General features: G+C 44.8%; 1 protein-coding gene across 1 annotated transcript in view; it reads right to left on the bottom strand.

Annotated features, from left to right (window-relative positions):
- The window catches only part of NUP205 (nucleoporin 205), an 839,084-nt gene extending 822,858 nt beyond the window's left edge, over positions 1 to 16,226 (bottom strand). The window contains exon 1 of the mRNA XM_085651995.1: positions 16,106 to 16,226. Within this exon, the coding sequence (XP_085508121.1) occupies positions 16,106 to 16,133 (28 nt within the window). The 5' untranslated portion in view covers positions 16,134 to 16,226. The remainder of the gene's footprint in view (positions 1 to 16,105) is intronic.
- Positions 16,227 to 19,516: the final 3,290 nt, after the last annotated feature.

Below are 19,516 nucleotides of genomic sequence, written 5' to 3'. Positions count from 1 at the left end.
GCCCCAGCCCCACCAGCCTGTCTCCCCCTCGACCCTGCTCCTCCAAAGTCCAGGTGTGTCCTGCAGCCAGCAACCTCAAAAACCCCGGAGGACCTGCCTGCCTTCACTTCCAAAGACTCCTTCTCCCGTGAACACCGGATTTGTTCAACTGCAACCTCTGACAGCAGCCAGAGACCACGAATCCGCCCCACTCTGCACCCGCCGTCCACGGCCCGAGCTTGAGTGGCCAAACACCATGAGGAGGTCACCCCGGCGATCCTGAACCGAGATCCAGCGACACCTGACCTGCCTCAAGCCTCCAGCCGATGCCAGGAGTCTAAATCCAGAAGGCCCCCCCTAACCCCGACCAGGAGCTGGTAAGAAGATCCGACCACAAAAGGCACCCCTGCACCAGACTCCCCACGGCCTTGTGTGCTCAAACCGACAGTGCCTAACCAACCCCTAACTTCCCAACTTACCTCTCGAAGTGGTGGTCGCACCCAGAAGTCCTTCGTCTCCCTGCCTGCAGTGCTTTTGCAAACCGGAGGTTCTCCTTTGGAAACAACAGGGCATCCAACTACGAAACAGCACCCTGCACCCGGCCGTCCTATTGCCGCTGAGGGTGCACCTTTGGTGCTAATTTGTTTCCCCATTGTCCCTGAACTAAAGTACAGGAGCTTTGCTCCTAAAACCCAGTGGCCTGCTTGCCAGCAGCCACCAACCGGAGGCCCCCTACCCCAATTGGATAACATTGGGCCTCAACACTCTGCACCCAGCTGCCCTAGTCCCGCTGAGGGTGTAACAAGAGTGCATCGCTGACCCTGGGGGACCCCCGAGTCTACCCCCAGAACCTCAACTCCCACTACCGAATACTTACCTAAAAAACGATAATCATATTTTCCTCCATAGGATAACATTGACACTTTTTCTTGAAAAAGTTTAGAAGTGTGGAGTTTTGAGACCTAAATAAATTTGTTAAAATCGTATGATTTAACAAAAATGCTTTTACTCACCCGTTTACAGGAAATGTCCCAGTGCTGCATCCAGGCATACAGCACTGAGTAAGAAAAGTAATCCAAAAGTAACTTACCTGCCATTTTACTGAAAATCCCCTTCAAGTCTATGTACAGTATTTACAAGTGAATGCATTTCTCTGAAACAATACTGTAAATCAAAGCATAGTACATTTACAATTGCAATTGAACTGTTTTACAATCATCATTTACTACTGTTAAGTATTTATTGCTTACCTGTGCCAGGCTTGCTTGGTTCTAGAAATAAAATAACTAAAAGAATATTTTTATACAAAAACAATTGGTCTAAAGTTGTCTTTGAGTGTGTGAATTCATTTGCTGACTTAGTGTGTACAACAAATACTTAACACTGTCCTCTGATACTGCCTTTCTGCTCAACCACACTACCACAAATAGAGAGTAAGGTTCTATCAAATTTTACCTCTGCCTACCTTTGGGGTTCTACTTGACTCTGTGCACACTATACCTCACTGTGGTATAGTATATACAAAGCCAGCTTCCTACATGTATTACTTATTTTGTTCTGATTTTTCTGTTTTCTTAATTTTGTAAGTACTTTGCACAGAAAATAGATAAGGGCTGTCTTATGAAAAAACACAACATCAAATACGCAGACAATTCAATGGGTGACTGTGGTGACATCAAATGAAAAGAGTGACGTTTCAAATTCAAAAAACAAAACAATAACATAGATTATCTGTCCTTTACTGGTCTTTCACTCTAGCTTTCGCCATTTCCATAAGCTGTTAGCTATGATGAGCCTGGGCATGAGATAGTTTCACGTCAACATTTCGACCCTGTGTATGTGTGTTTGTAGTTACATCAAGTAGGGTCTTCTTCAGGACAAAAGTGGACCAACGACAGCCCCTGTTCACTTAGATTTCCAAAGGGAAAAAAACTCCACAAGCCCAGCTGAAGCTTCTAAAAAAAACCTCTTTAACAGACGGGGTCAGAAATTTGCCTTTATAGGCGAGTCTGTGAATGTGATCAGCTGTATTCCAACTCGCAGCTGTATATCCCACTGGTCGTGTGCTCCGACCTCTAGGTGGTATAACGAAAACCGTTTGTGATCGCTGCTCTCACAACCAATATTAACTAAGGATGTCCAAGTCCATCAAATACGGTTTCCCCCACCACCTCGAATTCGCATTTGCCAAGCGCCTCTCTCCTTCAAACTGCCTCTCTCCTTAAACTAGCAACCTTTGGTGCTTACCCAACGGAAGCAATTGTAGATTTCTAATTATACACCCAGGTTCTGAGGGAGACAGGGTGACCACATTGACCTTAATGGTTGCTCTCCGACACAGGCTGTAGACTGGAAGAACATTGAATTACGAGCAGATTGGTGTGCTCCAATGGTGGCAATATGTTGGTGCCAATGTAAACATAATCTAGGACTAGAAAGAAGGGGAACCACTATATATTTCATACAAAGATTGTCTTGCCATCTACTTTGTAAATATGATGACCATTTTTATTGTTTTTTTACATGAATTGTTTTTAGGTTACTCACCATAACAGTATCTGCAATTACATTTATACATATAATGTAAATTTGATACTTGTATAGCGCACTACTCACCCGCAAGGGTCTCAAGGCGCTTGTACGAATACCGCTGTGGAACCCATCCTGGCTTTCCCTGTGAGGCGTCCACTCCTGGGCACCCCCAAGGTGGAGGCCAGGCATCCTTAGCGTTGTGGGAGCCGTTGTGGAGATTAAGCAAGCTATTGCCCAGAGTTGCAGAGTGGGACTCCATGATTGGAATAGGCACCGAGGCGAGAATTATCAGGTCCGTGGAATTTTGAGCCCAAGACCCGCAGAGGCGGGGAATTGAACCCTGGTCCCGGGCTAGACCTCTGCATCAGGGTCTGCCGCTCTAATCATTGAGCCACACTTCTCCACTAAAACAGGCAGTAGCATATTAATAAAGCATTTTAAAATAATAGTGTGAATTTCTTTGGTGTGTGCATCTTTTGGGGATAGATGTTCCAGGAACGGACCTTAAAATAAATGTATTCCTGCAGTCTTTGGCACGATTATTACTCAACACATTATCTACAAGTAAGTGATCGGAGATGCGTGGGTTAAGCCTGCCGGTCCTTCACACTCAAGTTGGTAAATAAGTTCAAACCTGAATACCCCCTGTTGTTAGTATGGAGCCAGGACAGGGAAGGCAGGATACCTGGATACTTCAAAGGGAAACCACTAGAAGCTTCTCCCACTTCAAAGGAAGGCCAAGGTAAAAATATTGGACCCCAGACACCACTTCTTCAGTACACTTCTGGACCGGTGGATACTCAGCAAGGAAGGACTGTTGTGCTGCTGAAAGGACTGCCACTCTGCTGGGCTGCTGTGCTGACTGCTGCCCTCTAGCCTGGGTGAGGACAGAACCCGCATCTGTTGAACTAAGGACACCAGAATAACTCCAAGGGCTAGTTGGCTGGCCTCCTGACTAGAGGCTCAGGGACAGAAGGCTCCAACCATCTTCAAACCAGCACCTGGACTCTGCCATCTGTGAGTCCTACACTGCCAACCCAGTCATGGGTCCTTGGAAGTGGGCCTGAAGGTGCTCTGCCAGACCGTCTGTGGATCCAGCAGAACCATCGCATCACCTCTGCTGAGCGGCGTAATCCCAAGCAGAACAGACGTATCGCCTCTGCTGCGTGTGTTCTCCCAGCGCGAGGACCCCGCATCAACATCGCAGCCCGCATCAGAACAGCCTATGTGCGAATCGCCCCTCAGGCAGGGCCTTGCATCGCAAATCTCTCATCGACTGCAGCCTTGACGATGACGCAGGTTCTCGCATCACAGCGTTTCCACAAATTTTAGTTGGTACAAAACGGTATTCTATTTCACGGTCTGGTATCAATGACCAAATTTTCAAACTGTTCTCCTAAATATTTCAAATCCTTCATGTCCAACTGCATCCAAGGAATTCATACCTTCTCCAACCAATCCCAGTCTCTCTCAGTCCCACTGCCCTGTTCGGTGTCAACATCAAACCATCAATAGATTTAATTAGCTATTACCTATGACATCCAAATTTGCCTTCTGGGCTCAGGCAAAAAAATAAATGCTCACCAATGTCTAAGGATCTATAAAAAAAACAAAAGCTAAACTGCCTTACTACCAAAAAGATTAGTGCTACAACCACCACACGTTCCAGAAGAGCTTGTTGATGTGCCTACTCCACCCGATCAAGACAAAAAGCTCATTGTTATGTATACCTCCATATAACTCATCGGAACTGTCACAATTACTTATAAAATGATAATCTGGGAAGGGAGGGGAGAGGATATATAACACAGACCTCGGACTCAACATCAAAGAAAAGTTTTGTAATTTTCATAGCATATAATCTGCCATTACTATTGCTGTCTGGGGTCATCAGCACACTATCCCTTGGTACCCTTCCTAAACTAGAGTCTGGGTCACCCTTTAATTATGATCTGGATATTGACCTATTTCCGGTTGATCTCTGTTGGATGGAAACATCATATTCAATGCACTACTAATGTGTGATTTTGCCGTTGGATAGACATGCCCATTTTACCCATTATTTATCTATACATCTATACATTAGGATGTTAATATGTCCTTGCTCTAGAATATGAGCCTTGTTTTGCTAGTGTGTAACTGTGTTTAAAAGTTTTATCTGTTGTACTAGTACATTTTTGTATATGATGCATCCTTGTGGAAAATGTTGCCCGGAGAAACTGAATAAACCAACTTCATCAAAATTTCTGTACTATGTTGGAAATATGTAGATGCCCAGAGTATTATGTACAAATGAATATTTAAGCGCGTAGTTTTATGCAAGAAGCATTCAGAATGTCTGTTCTTGGATTTATCCATGTAGTGCAAATATAGATAGAAATTAAATGTAGCACTGAGGGTGTTTACATTAAAATTGGATAATCAAGTCAAGATACATTTATTCAGTCGAAGGCGATAAAAGCACACAAAAAAAACACCCAGACAACAGATTTTTAAAATAAGGCATATAAAAACGCATATTGCTAAGCCAAATAAATTCAAGAATTTTCGGTGCAATTCATAACATTTCATGAAATTAGTGTTGCCGGTAACAAATTCAGTAGAACAACCTCTTTTAAAGGTTCATAACCCCTCCTAATGTGAAATGCTGATTTTATAAAAAATGGAGTACTGCAAAACAGACTTCAAGTGAACCTAGTGCCTGTATAAACAATAGCCCTTCATTGTACAGTCTCACATTGGCCTTGCGTAAAAGAGCTGCCAGGAAGCAGCATCTCGGCTTCTGGCATAAGTGGCAAAATAAGAATAAGTGGCTAATGCTTTGAATTGAGCTACTGTCGCACCTGCAGAAGGGTAGGTCTTGAGACCAGGCGCCCGATGCGGGAGAGGCAAATTTAAAGGACAGAGTGCTTAGGGTAAAGCTACTAACAATGAATAAGGGATATGAACCATCCCAAGTAAGGCTCTGAGCCAGGGGTTGTTGTTACTTAAACATAATTTACAACGCTTCACATCTTTTAGGCCGCGCCTAAGCAGTTGTTTATGCAGTGCTCAAGATACAATTTTTTAACAGATGGCTTAAAATTTGGGCAAACTAAAAAAGGGGAATTGCAAAAAATCAGACAGACCCAAACACTCAAAAGAAACCTTCACATACTAAAACATGGTATTTGTTGTACCCCATCTAGTAGCAGGCAGCCGGAGATACAAGATCTTGTTAGTGCGGCCTCTTGTGATGACCAAGTTTTCGTCCAGAGTAATAGAGGTGCTAGCTCTATCACATCTTTCAAAAACCACATGCCAAGCTCTTCGTGGAAAATTAAAGAGCAAGTGCTTCCCAGGACTGATAAGAGTCTACACATAAATTGATTCTCTATGTGTTTTAAGATTTCCACATTGTTATGCCCCCAACGGCCAGCACCATAAACGCACACCCTTATACACTTACACTTGTAAATAGTCAGCATTGCTTTAATTGGTTTATTTTGAAGCTTATTGGTGAATCTAAACATGGCTTCCATATTTCTCCTAAAAATCTGGCCTCTCAGTATTATGAGCAGGGACCAGCTTAGAGCCTGGAAAACAAAATCTCAAAATAATAGAAATGTTTAACCTTTAATAAGGCGGACTCGCCCATCTTAAAAGGATCTGACTTGGTACCGGGGCTGCCACAAGTCATAATGTGAGACTTTGAGAATTTTACTTTAAGGTCTAGGTCCTCCATATACGTTAAAGACAAGTCTAAAAGGCAATGGAGGCAATTTGCAGTTTGGGCTATTAAAACTGCATTCTCTGCATATAATAAAATGGGGATAAAAGTATGTCCCATACAGGGGACATCTTAACTGTTCCTAAACAAAAACTCACTAATGCACCCCCTGCCTAATGCCCAAAATTGATCGAATGCTCGGAGAACATTCGCTTGAGGGGCCGTAGCAGATCTTTACTGGGAGGTCCTGCTCTCCGGGAGTTTTATATAGCACGAACTAGACCCGATCGGGTATCGGAGCGCTTTACATGAGCACCAGTTTCGTTACAAATGGACACATTGATTTTTGGTAGGCACAGGGAGATTAAGTGATTTGCCCAGAATCACAGGATGTTGAGCGTCTTTGCCGAGACTCGAACCCAGTTCCCCAGCTTCGAGTTCGACCGGTAGACAGTAAATCCTGTTCAAACCCCATTTTTCTCACAATCTCCCACAGCTTAGAGGGATTACAAGGTCGAAGGCGCGCCATAAATCAATACAAGCAAGGTGCAAAGAGGCCTTCTTGGCTTTCACATACTTTCGCCCACATTTAGGAACAAGTTCAGGCATTACTCAATTGTCACAAATACCCTGTCTGAACTCTAACTGCACATCTGACAAAATATTTTTTGTGATGGCCCAAACTTTGAGGCAGTCGAGTAGGATACGGTCTAAGATCTTGGAGCTTGAGTCTATCAGGGAAATTGGACGATAACATGTCATCTGAGACCGATCACGTTTTTTAAATATCGGGACCACGATAGCAGACTTCTATGATTTGGGGATAGGCCATGCGCCAATGAACTAAACACATGTGTAAGTAGAGGGGCCCACAGAGGAAGTTTTTTAAATCCACTGGGACCCCATCTGGTCCTGGTGTTTTACCTGTAATGCACTTATTTAGGGCAGTAATGACCTCCTGAACGTCGAAAGAATATTGGGGGTCATGTTCTACAACAGCTATCCATATGGACCAAGGCAATCTTTTAAGGATCAGGAAATTAATTTACATTTACAACAACTGAGTAAGATAACAATTGGACACAACTCACTGCGCAATAAGCTGAACATATGCAACTCTGTAAAGCTTGCAGATTTCTACTAAGATCCCTCAGCTGAGAAATACCAATTATGAGGGGATTTGTCCCAGACATTAGCAAAAAAAATGGCTGGAGCATCCTTTATACTTGTGACCCCTCCTATGACAACTTCACTTTCTCATAAATCCATTTTTTTTAACTTGCAAACGTCCCAGATCCAGAACCACAAGCACAGAGGAACAACTGCTGAAAGGAGGTCTGAAGAAACACACTAATTATAATTTTTAAAAAGCCTACATTTGGCAGCACTCAAGACAGGACTGACGCTCATCTATAGCCTATGGGATTCCAACTACACTTGACTCAGTAGCTCTCCCAGCGCATTCTGGTTAAAGTGGCCCACCTTTGAAAAGTTGGAGTTCTTCCAGTAAAGAAAAGCTTAATAACTGTATTCATGGCTTCCAACGTTTCATTTTCTTAATTTAATAACTATTAATTTAGTCCAGTCTAATTTTCTATGGAGAACAGCAGGTACTGAGAGTCAAACTTATTTGAAGCATAACATTTAAATACCAGTGCCTTGTAGACTATTCATTAAACAGCAAGTTAATGCAAGAGTTCTCTCCTTCTGGTGCATGGCTATTGTCCCCAGGTGCATAGCCATTGTCCCCAGGTGCACAGCCATTGAGCCAGTCACCAATAGCCTTCAGCTGTAGGTTTCAAATGAAACATGACTCAGCAGCCCTCCAAGTGAGATTATAATTAGATGGGAGTACACACGTCTATTTATACCCAAGTATAAACTCAAATATTTTGCTACTCCTCACCTATACTTGAAAAGGCAACATAGTCAGCTCTTTCCCACACTTGGAAAAAATAAACTGTTCTAATACAAAGAGATAGATGATTGCAATCTAAAAACTTGTTTTATTTTTATTTTTACAGCGCTCTGGTGACAATGAACAACTTTCTTTAGATCTAAAACCAAACATAATCCTCCATATATGCCATTAAGCCCCATGTCATGACATTTTCAGCCAGTTCTGGTTATTTTGTAAACAGTGCTATGCCTTCTGGTGCTGTTCAGCTAAAAACGACAGGTCTAGCTGAAGGAGTCACATCAAACATATAGCTACTTGGGAACGATGAAACTCTGGTCAAAAATGTTATAGGCGCCCACTGTGTCATTCTAAAGGTAGAAAAGCACCAAACTGATTGAATCGAGACAGGATTCTGACTGGACCCAAGATCTAAAGCACGAGCCAAGCAACTGACAGCCCCATCCTGTAAATTACACAACAGGGGACGTGTAAAAAAAAAAAAAAAAAATAGGGTTAATGACTGTTCGATCTGGGGGTCTCTAGTTGCCAGAGGTAGGTACCACTGTCCAAATAGGGACCCTTGCTTCTAGTCAGGGTAAGGGGGATACCCTCTTTAGATAACCCCTGCTCACCCCCTTGGTAGCTTGGCACGAGCAGACAAGCTTATCAAAGGCAATGTGTAAAGTATTTGTACCAACACTCACAGTAACACAGTGAAAACACCACAAATGGACTCCACACCAGTTTAGAAAAATAAAAGTATTTAATCTAAACTTAACGCGACAAAAATCCAACATACGCAGTTAAAGAATATGATTTTTAAAGAGTACTATGGGTTTGCGTCAAAATAATTCACAGTTGCGTCACGTTTAACCCAAAGTACCTGTAGATGCGACAAAAGTTACAAATGGAAGCTGCAGCGTTGAAAAACAAGCGATGCGTCACTCCTGAAACCCTGGGGAAGCGACGCGACAGCCCCGCTGCACGCAGCGGGCGTGTTGCGACGAATCCGATCTGTATGGGGAGGGATGTGATACCTTGTATGGATTCCGGTGCGCAGGTTCGGTAGGAAGCGTCTCGCACAGGCACGATGCGATCTTCGGGGCAGCGACGATCTCCGGTGCGGCAGCGATGCGCGGCGCAGCGTCGATCTTCTCCTCTCGCGGCCCCTTGATGCGATGGCTCTGTGACGATGTTCGCAGCGACGTGATGCGGTCCGCAAGCAGGCGGTGCAACGATCTCACCCAGCGACGACAGGCTCTGCGACAATACTCGCAGCAACAGGAATCTTGCCGCACCGGGGCGATGCGCTCCGCAAGCGAACGATGCGTTGGTTCTTGCAGCGGCAACAGGCGCTGCGACGATCTTCGCGGCGACGGGAATTCTCTTGCGCGGTCATCGGTGCGCTCCGCAAGCGAACGATGCGTGAAAATTGCATTTCTTCTTTTCTTCTTGTCCAGCTCCCCAAACAGCAGGCACAACTTCCAGAGGCCCCACAATTGGATCAAGAGCTCTAGGAAGGGCAGAACTCACTCAGCAGAGTTCAGGGGGGAACCTGGGGGTGAAGTCCTTTTGTTCCTGGGACTTCTTAACAGGAGGCCAGCTCTCCTCAGGCCCTTGGAGATCTCTTCAAGCAAGGGGACACAGCAACAGCAAAGTCCTTCCCCTCTCCTTGGCAGCAAAGCAACTGCAGGTCAGCCCACAAACACACAGCAGGACAGTCCTTCCTCTTCAGTCTTCCAGCTTTCTCCTTGGCAGAGGTTCCTTGTTGATTCCAGGATGATCTAATTCCTTGGGATCAGGGTCCCACTACTTATACCCCAAAATCCTTTGTCCTCTGGAGGCAGTGGGGCCTTTGCCTTGTCCAAACCGGTTCTGGTCAGTCCTGGAGCACTTTGTTTACAGGACTCCTTCTTTCCTTTCAGAGTGCAGGGCAGAGACATCAGACGCACCACAGGAGGTGGAGCCAGCATTGTGGAGGGAAAGCACAGCACTATTCAGGTCCCAGGTGCAACTCCTCTCACCCATCTACATGGAGATCTCTCTATTCAGCCCTGTACTGACTCATCCTGTCTCCGGGAATTTCCCAGCCCCCTGGAATTCCCCAGCCCCTGTCACTCAAACTCCAGAAAAGAAATACACAGCCTAGCAGAGGCAGGCCTGGACAGTTAAGCAAGCAAATACCTACTTTCTAAAAGTGGTATTTTCAAACACAGAATGTTAAAACCAACTTCACTAAAAGATGTATTTGATCATTCTGAATTCAGGCATACTAACCTCGAATTTCTACCATGTTCCCCGAGTCAGTTAGGATTATAAGATGTAATAATCAAACTGCCCATTCTAGCCTATGGAGAACAGGTAGCCTTGCAATAGTGAAAAACGAAAATGGCTGTACTTCACTATTAGAACATGCCACACACACCAGGGCATGTCCTACCTTATACTTACAATGCACCCTGCCCTTGGGCCTATCATAGGGGTGTCTGATATGAAGAAAAGGGAAGATTTAGGGACTGGCAAGTGGGTGCACTTGGTCAGTCAGCATGGCTGTCAGAGACTGCACACAGGCTCTGCAATGGCAGACCTGAGACACACTTTTACAGGCTGCTTCTGTGGGTGGCACAACAAGTGCTGCAAGCCCGCCAGCAGCATTTGACTTACAAGCCCTAGGCACACATGGTGCACTGTACTAGGGTCTAACAGGTAAATCAAATAACCCAATCGTGGATAACCAATCATAACAACAATTTTACAGAGAGCATATGCACTTTAGCACTGATCAGCAGTGGTAAAGTGCCCAGAGTCCTATTGCCAACAGCCACGGGTCAGGAAAAATAAAGGAGGAAGAAGCAAAAAGTTTGGGGATAACCCTGCAAAAAGGGCCATTTCCAACAATGACAAATAAAATCCTTGAGTCATTTAAAAACTGCTGGGCTTTGTGACAATTTTCCCCACATATTGAAGAGTCTTGCATTTACAGCTGTAGACAAATGATTATTTGTAACCGCCCATCTCAGTAATTATGTTGAAGTCAGTCACACACCAATGAAGTCTGGTTTGACAGCATATCTGTCTGAAAGACCTATTGTTGCCAATTCTTTAAAATACAGAGACGGCTGTGGTTCCATGCATGGAAGTATGCTCATGGTATTGGCTATTTGGTGTATCATTCCGTCTTCTAGGAAGTGCTTTGACTAGACTGCAAGAGGGACATCTGAAAAGTAATAAATCATCCTGCTGCTAAATTCACTCAGTTGCATCCCTAATGACATCTTTACCACTCTGAACCGCCTCCTAGCTTCACTCGAATGGGCTGGTAAACAAAGTAGAATGAATCTAGATCTCCTAAAACTAGACATGGATCAGGGTGGCCTGGGACTCCCGGATTCGTGCCTCTGCTATCTATGTGGCACAACGGTGTGCGGACGGCCCGAACACAGAAAAAAAGATTGCGAGCTGGCTGGTGCCCAGAGGCAGACCTGCCCAAGTATCATATGATTGGCTCGAGAACTCCTCGACATTGCCCATTTGTGATAAGGCAGGTTGCATGGGACTGGGACCGAGCGGTCACCCTTGTTTTACGGAAAGCCCCATATGCTCACACACTTCCCTTAAAATGGCTATTAGAATTTCAACACATATCAATCAATCAATCAATCAATCAATCAATCAATCAGGGAATTGTAAGCACGCTACTCACCCGTGAGGGTCTCAAGGCACTGAGAGGGGCGGGGGGGGGGGGGGGGGGAGTGCGCTGATCTGTTTAGCAGAAAAGCCAGGTCTTGAGGGTCTTCCCGAAGGTGTTCAGGGAGGGGGCGTGTCTGATGTCTGCCGGTAGCTCGTTCCAGGTCTTGGCTGCAATGTGAGAGAAGGATCTTCCGCCTGCTCGGGCTCTGTAGATGCGCGGGGTTTCGGCCAGTGCGAGGTTGGAAGATCGGAGGTTTCTTTTGGGTACGTGGAAATTGATTCTGTTGTGGAGGTATTTGGGTCCGTTGTGGTGTAGGCATGAGTGAGGATTTTGAAATTGCTCTTTTCTCCACGGGGAGCCAGGGGAGACTTCGTAGGTGTTGACTGATGTGTTCTTGTCGGGGATGCCGAGGACGGGTCTGGCGGCAGTGTTCTGTATTGTCTGGAGTTTGCGGAGTAGGGACTTGTTGATGCCGGCGTAGAGTGCGTTTCCATAGTCCAGTCTGTTGGTGATGAGTACGTGGGTGACTATCTTCCTTGACTCAGGGGGGGTCCACTTGAAGGTCTTGCGGAGGATGCCGAGGGTGTTGAAGCAGCTGGAGGTGACGGTGTGGACCTGTCGGTTCATGGTGAGTGATGAGTCGAGTACGATGCAGAGGTTCTTGGCGTGGTCTGAGGGAGCAGGTGGGCTTCCGAGGGCGGTCGGCCACTAGGTGCTGTCCCATGCATAAGGGGTGGTACCGAGAACGAGGACTTCAGTCTTCTCGGCGTTGAGCTTCAGGCAGCTGTTGGTCATCCAGACTGCGACTTCTTGCATCCTTTCTGGAAGTTGAGTTTGGCAGTGGTGGGGTCTTTGGTGAGGGAGAGGATGAGCTGGGTGTCGTAGGCGTAGGATACGATGTCGAGGCCGTGTTGTTGGACGATGGCTGCGAGAGGGGCCATGTAGATGTTGAAGAGGGTGGGACTCAGGGATGAACCCTGTGGGACTCCGCAGGTGATTTTCGTGGGGTCAAAGAGGAAATGTGGGAGTCTGATCCTTTGGCTTCTTCCGGTGAGGACTGATCGGATCCAGTCCAGGGCTGTTCCTTGTATGCCTGCGTCGTGTAGTCTAGCGACTAGTGTGCAGTGGGAGACTGTGTCGAAGGCCGCTGATAGGTCGAGTAAGATGTGGGCTGTGGAGTGGCCTTGGTCCAGGGGGTGTGGATGTCATCTGTGGTGGCGAGTAGGGCAGTTTCTGTGCTGTGGTTGCTTCGGAATACAATCAGTAATGGATTTGTCTGGGTGGTATGACGGTGGCTGCACTTCCAAGGGAGATCTCCATTTAAATGATACCTTCCTTTCATTTGAGGCCGCGAAAGAAAATGATTGGGTTCCTGAAAGCCACTTCCTGCAATATGCTAAGGTAACACATACAGTCCGCGAAATCTGGGTTTCAAATCCAAGTGAGCCGGAAGAATCCAGTACACTGTGCTCGATCATAGACCCAGGCTCCTTTATGGGACTAATATCCCAACTATATAAAGCCCTGAAAACGGACCACAGAGCTGACTTGGCAAAGCCTGCAACAGATGATCAGAGGATTTGCCTGTGCTGATAACAGAGAGGGAATGGAAACGAGCATTTGCACAGGTCCAAGAGGTTTCTAGCAATGCTTGATTTAAACTCATTCAATTCAATTTCCTCTACCGCCCGTAACTGACCCTCCTACGCTTATCAAGATTTTACCCCGTCACCACCACCGAACCTTTCCCAGATGCGGCACCTCCCCAGCCCACTTCGTACATATGACCTGGGTCTGTCCCTTGCTTTGTACATATTGGAGCACAGTCTCAGACATGCTGCAGAAAGTGATGAAGCTCCCAGTTGAGATGACAAAGCACTGCTTACTGGGCGTACTGCCAACCCCCCAAGGTGACAACCTGTATGCAGCAAAAATTCACCATGCTGAACACATGCGATACACCGCATAGCCATTCACTGGAACCAGGCCACAGCTCCTCTCCCAGAGAAGTGGAAGGCAGATCTGCACGAATGGGGAGTTGCGGAAGAACGCCACTTACGGTACCGTCCGCACAGACAAAAACGCTGACAGAGACCTAGAAACTTGGGGAATCAAGCTGGGGAGGACGCAAACATCAAACCATCCTGGTGGGAGGGACCACAAACTGTCCCAGAGAGCGACACCTGCTCACACAGCAGAATTCACCGGTGGGCACCCCCGCCTACCCCCTCGCCAAACAGAGACCACAGCACCTGGCCCCATCACCCATTTCACAAATTTCTGCCGGCTCACGACTGAGACATCAATATAGATCATAAACCAAACCGATTATCTTACTGGTTGCATTTTGATTAATTACGACACCACCCCCCACTCCCCGCCCATTCACAAATCAAGCCCCCACCCTCCTGACACACCTTCGAACAGGACTGGGTAAGGGGGATAATGTGACGCACAGAAGCCTCTCTCAAAACCTAATAAGAGCTAGATGATTCTAATGCTGGGATGTGCCGTAACCGCCAGATGCTGTCAGTTGTATTATATTGTTTAGGTTAACTCATAGGGGAAAAAAATGACAAGAAGAAAGAAAATGTAAATAGAATAATCCAAAAATCAAAAGGACAAAACAACACGAGTGTCCACAGAACTGCACACGGGCCATGTTTTGAATTGATAAAGGCGAGTTCCCAACCCACTAAAATGTGGAGGAAGGACGGGCAATGTAGGGACTAGCCTGCCCCCATAGGCATGTCAGATATGTTGTATGAATACTGAGGGGGTAGTAAAGCAATGTAATGCGTACATCATAAACCTAACCTCGCAAAATTATAACAGTAATAGTAATGAACGCATTGCCCACGCAGGGCAAACATATTGTACCATGTTTTATGGAAGTGTATGTACAGTGGTCCAGTATTCAAAGTGTCCATAAAAAAAAAATAATCCTGCTGCTTGTCAGATTCAATTCTTTATCTCCAATATGCATGCTATAGAAAAGGCAATCATTGTCTGCTACTTTTACCAGCACTGCCAACGCCAGTAGGGCATAGTTTAATATAATGAAACAGCATTTGTGCACAGGCCGTTTATGAGAGTATGTTTAAATGGGTTGAAACACTGAAACCAGACCCATCGCCTTAACCAATTCGGTTTAAAATGTTTTCAACGCGCCGCATAAGCATGCTAGCCCAATCTTGGTGTTAAATCAGTTAAAAGTGTTGACAGCCGTCTTTACTTCATGTGCACAACCCTGTACTTTTACTGTATGCCAGTTCCTGAAATTCGGGAACTCCAAACCAGGAACCTATCCTTCCATTACACAATCACAATATACCTAGTCTGTCGCTAGTTATCAAATGTCCTTAATGTGACATGCATAGTAGATCCGATGGTCGTAGGATATCTATACAAACTATATCCTAAGAATACAAGGGGGAGTTAAGGTAGCCATGATACGCCATTCGCACTTATGTTAATCTGACATGCTGCAGTTTTTACAATTTGGGCTTCACAAATCAAGAGAAATGGGAGTTTGGGAGCACGTTGTTCACCAGAAGGCTATGCATGGCAGGCATGGGCTGAGACGTCATATGCAGTTGCCTGGGCTTAGCTAGGTTTTGCAATCTACGTAAGGGTAGCTTTGACCCGTCTATTATATACGCAGAACTACAAGTATCAGATTGCAAAAGAGAAACTGACTGCAAACTCATATAGGACACGGGTCGGGGGCTACAAACAACACAAACGCGCAATAGGCAGACCACTATAAAACTGTTTCCAGCATGGGAAGTGCACTAGCCGAGACACTATCGACGTGAAACAAGCACTATAAAGGGGTTCGTTTCTAATAGATCAAGTGCTTTTGGCTGCCATTATGGGGTGCAGTTGCGGCGTAACAAGGTCACTGCCAGGCAGGTGAAGAGAAAGGTGTATAACGTTGGCCAAGCAGATGTCAACACTCATCCGTTGAGGTAAAAGAGCGGATCATAATGGAGAGCGACACCTGCGGGCATGGTCTGGATGGGGGCAGTATGAGACAGAAACAGGCTGTAGTAAGTTCATTAGCCGGTTTCTTAAATAGACAAAAATGCACGTACTGCTCTAGCAATGTCAGGAAGGGGTGTTTAGCAGTGCGTGCAGTTAAGGTATGGATGTGTAGGGAACTGGGTTAGGAGCATGAGTCGTGTGTATGGAGAGAGACACCGGACCATAGAGTGGCTTAATTAATTCAGACCCCTTGCTTCACACGCCCCTTTCACACTTGCCGGGGGTAACCCCCACAATCAGCACTTACCTGAATTTACCGCCAAGGGGGTCGCCATCTTGGTAAGAATGCAGCGCCAAAGAGAAACGAAAGAGGGACTAATTACATTACACCCAGACACAGAAGACAGACTACAGTGCTTTGCAAACAAAAAATGAAAGACAGACCGGAAGTACGCGTCTGGAGTTTCGTCGAGACAAGTAAATGACGGAGTTGCTGAAGTGAAACATCAAGGTTCTAACAAATGGGCTAATAAACGACTACCTGTCACCCGTGAAAGTCATATTGCTAGTCAGATCAAATTCGAAGTATTCTCTTTGATATGGTCTCCACCGTGCCACTTAGATCACGGCGACGTGTTTTAGAACGCATTTCTGTCCATTGCCAAACAGCAGAGGATCTGTAACTGCTGTCCATTCTTCCATAAATTGGTACACGTATTTACTTTTCCTTGATATGCTACTTCAACACGTGACAAGTTTTCAGATTGCCTACGTGTGACAATTCCATGCTTTCTCTTTAAATGGGAGGTCAGTAACCTATTGAATGTGAATACGCTTGTGGGAGAAGTATGTGTGCGTTCTAGTCAGGTATGTATGTCTCATCCAAGTTACCGTAACTCCTTTTGCAATAGAGGTGATGTAATCTGCAGTTCACTAGTTATAATCGTTCTAATATACCTCGGTGCGTTATGAACTGGCATCTAGTAGATACAGGCAAACGAGAAAGCATAAGTGCAAAACTTTTTTTCTCTGTCATTACAGTACCGTGGCTAAAAAAAGGGCTATTTTGAGAAGTAATAAAGACTGCCATGGAGCAACTCTTGTAACATGAAAATCTGCCTCCTCCAGCAGCTTCTGAATATTGGAATTATTAGAAATGCGTGCTTTAACTCGCACAATGCACAGCCTTTTTTAAAACCTTTTTTTAGCACTAGAGACAGGATTCTTTTATGCAATCTCGTCATAAAGGGTACCTCACGAGGCATCTAACAGAAGAATATAGGAAAAAATAGACACCTAGCCTGTGGGTGCTCCAGCGTCAGCAAGCTTGGAGTGTTTCTTGCTGTGAGAAACCTCTTTTTACACAATACTATGTATCCAGCCTTAGAGAGACACTCCAAAGATAAGCGTTCCACCCAATTGGCAATTTACAAAGATGAAATAAATGTAATCAGCATATGGATAACGAAAAAACATGCATGCCAGAGAGGCAAAAATATCCGTGCGCACAGAAAACAGCCATTCTAAACTCCTACCTATTTCAGGTGGCCAGTTGGATATCTGTAACTGACTACAGACCACAAAAGCAACAGGGCATAATTAGCAGCTAAACGGCCGTCTCACAACAACAGTGATGCTGTTCAAGAAGAAAAAACATAAATGTCGTCCTTTGCCCCCTACATTATCACAATCGTCTGCATTTTGAAAAAGCAACGCTTGTTTCTATACATAGGCACACATGTATACTCCCCGCTTGGGAAGAGGCCCGCTTTTTATTTGTAACCTCTGGCGGAACTACTCACCTAATATAATTACTTCATTTTTTATAAAAAAACGTATGAATTATATCAATAGAATTTGTGAAAGTATTGCTGTACCAAAATCAAGGCGGGCACTAACTTCAAGATAACTTTCTTATTCAAGGCATTTACTTAAAGAAATAGTATTTCAAAACAACAAGTGGTGAGTCACAACACATTAATTAGTGTTACTATCTGTCAATTCATTATACAGACATATCTAAATTAAGAAACAAAGTGATAACTACAATTAGGTGAATAAGGTGTACGCAAGTGACGAATAATGGGCCCTTCTTTGGACAGCAGTAGAAAAACTGTTTTTAGGTACCAACACTTATTCATATTAGCCCAACTTGTACATCTCTAAAATTAATTGAATCCAACATTAGTTTTGTGGACTATACGCCAATGGGTTTTTTAATCTATCTGTCTTTAAGATGAATGGTGTTTGATGCGTTTCGGCCTCCAAATATGGCCCCCTCAAGACAATGAGGGACTGGAATCACCCAAGCTACAATTGATTGTAACTAGAATAAGGAGCTTTCCGGTGTGGAACTCCAAGGGCAGTACGTATTCTAGGCCAAAATATCGGCAAAGCTATATGTGTAAAACCCAAGTGGCACAGGGAATGTGCGTCCTTCCAAGTTGTAAATGGTCCCTGTGAGTGGCACCTAGCTCTTTTCAATGGTCTTTCATTATGGCCTAGAAATTTCCTGAAAGCAGAATTGGGTTGCGTCCCTGATCCACAACCTTTTCGCAATGCCTGGAATATTTGGTGTTTAGAGGAGTTATGACAACTTTTGAGTCCAATGCCGCTGCGCCATTCAAATCATGACCCTAGTGCCTGCAAGATGCCTGCATTTGTGACTGCCTGTTTAGTTTAAAATATAAAAAGAGCAAAAAGAAAAAGACTGTGACTGGGGGTGAGTGTCTCAAAAGTTTCAGTGCACCGTCCATCATCTCCTTGTGTTTGCTTAGTTTAAAATATAGCAATATTAGGTGTTTAGAGGAGGTCTGATAACTTTTGGGCCCGGTGCCACTGCACCTGCTGCACCATTCAAATAATAACCATGTTGCCTTAAAGATAATTGCACTTGTGACTGCCTGTTTGGTAGTAAAATATAGCAATATTGGTGTTTCGTGGAGTTATGACAACTCTTGGCCCGGTGCCACTGCACCCGCTGCACTGTTTAAATCAAGCCCCTTTCAACTGCAAGGTTACTGCACTTGTGAGTGCCTGTTTATTAGTAAAATATAGCAAATTTAGGTGTTTCGTGGGGTGCCTAGAGGTTTTGGTCCTTGTGTAACTACACCTGCTGCACCATTGAAATCAAGACCCTGTTGTCTGCAAGGTAACTGCATTTGTGACTGCCTGTTTAGTTTAACATTTTAGCAATAATCTGGGTTTAGTGGAGTTCCCAGAGCTTTTGGGCCCAGTGCCACTGCACCTAATGCACCATTCAAATCAAGTCCCTTTTAACTGCAAGATGACTGCACTTGTGGCTGCCTATTTAGTAATAAACTATAGCATTGCTCTTGTATATTAACTTTATTTTTAACATGCATTGTTTATTACAACATTTAGAATTAGATCATAATGACCAAATAGGTTAAGTTGAACAAAATCAATCCAATAATGCCTACAAAGTGCAAAGAAAGGTACTGAGGCATGAATAAAAGAATGGCACAAACGTTCTAAGGCTAAAGCATTGGCTTTACACAACTAAGTAGTAAAAACAAGCATTCCAACATACTGTTAGAAGCTGCCTGCCTTTTCCGTGGGAAGAGATCTTATCTTGACAGTGGATGGGGCTTAAACAGTGTGAACAACTTTAGTAGACATACCTTAAATGCTGCAGCCAGGAGAAGTTAACAACAACAAAAAAGTTTCACACAAAAGTGAGTGAACACAGTAAGTT

This window comes from Triturus cristatus, chromosome 4_1, assembly GCF_964204655.1.
Source record: "Triturus cristatus chromosome 4_1, aTriCri1.1, whole genome shotgun sequence".
Lineage (NCBI taxonomy): Eukaryota > Metazoa > Chordata > Amphibia > Caudata > Salamandridae > Triturus > Triturus cristatus.
This window is presented reverse-complemented; position numbering and strand designations above follow the sequence as displayed.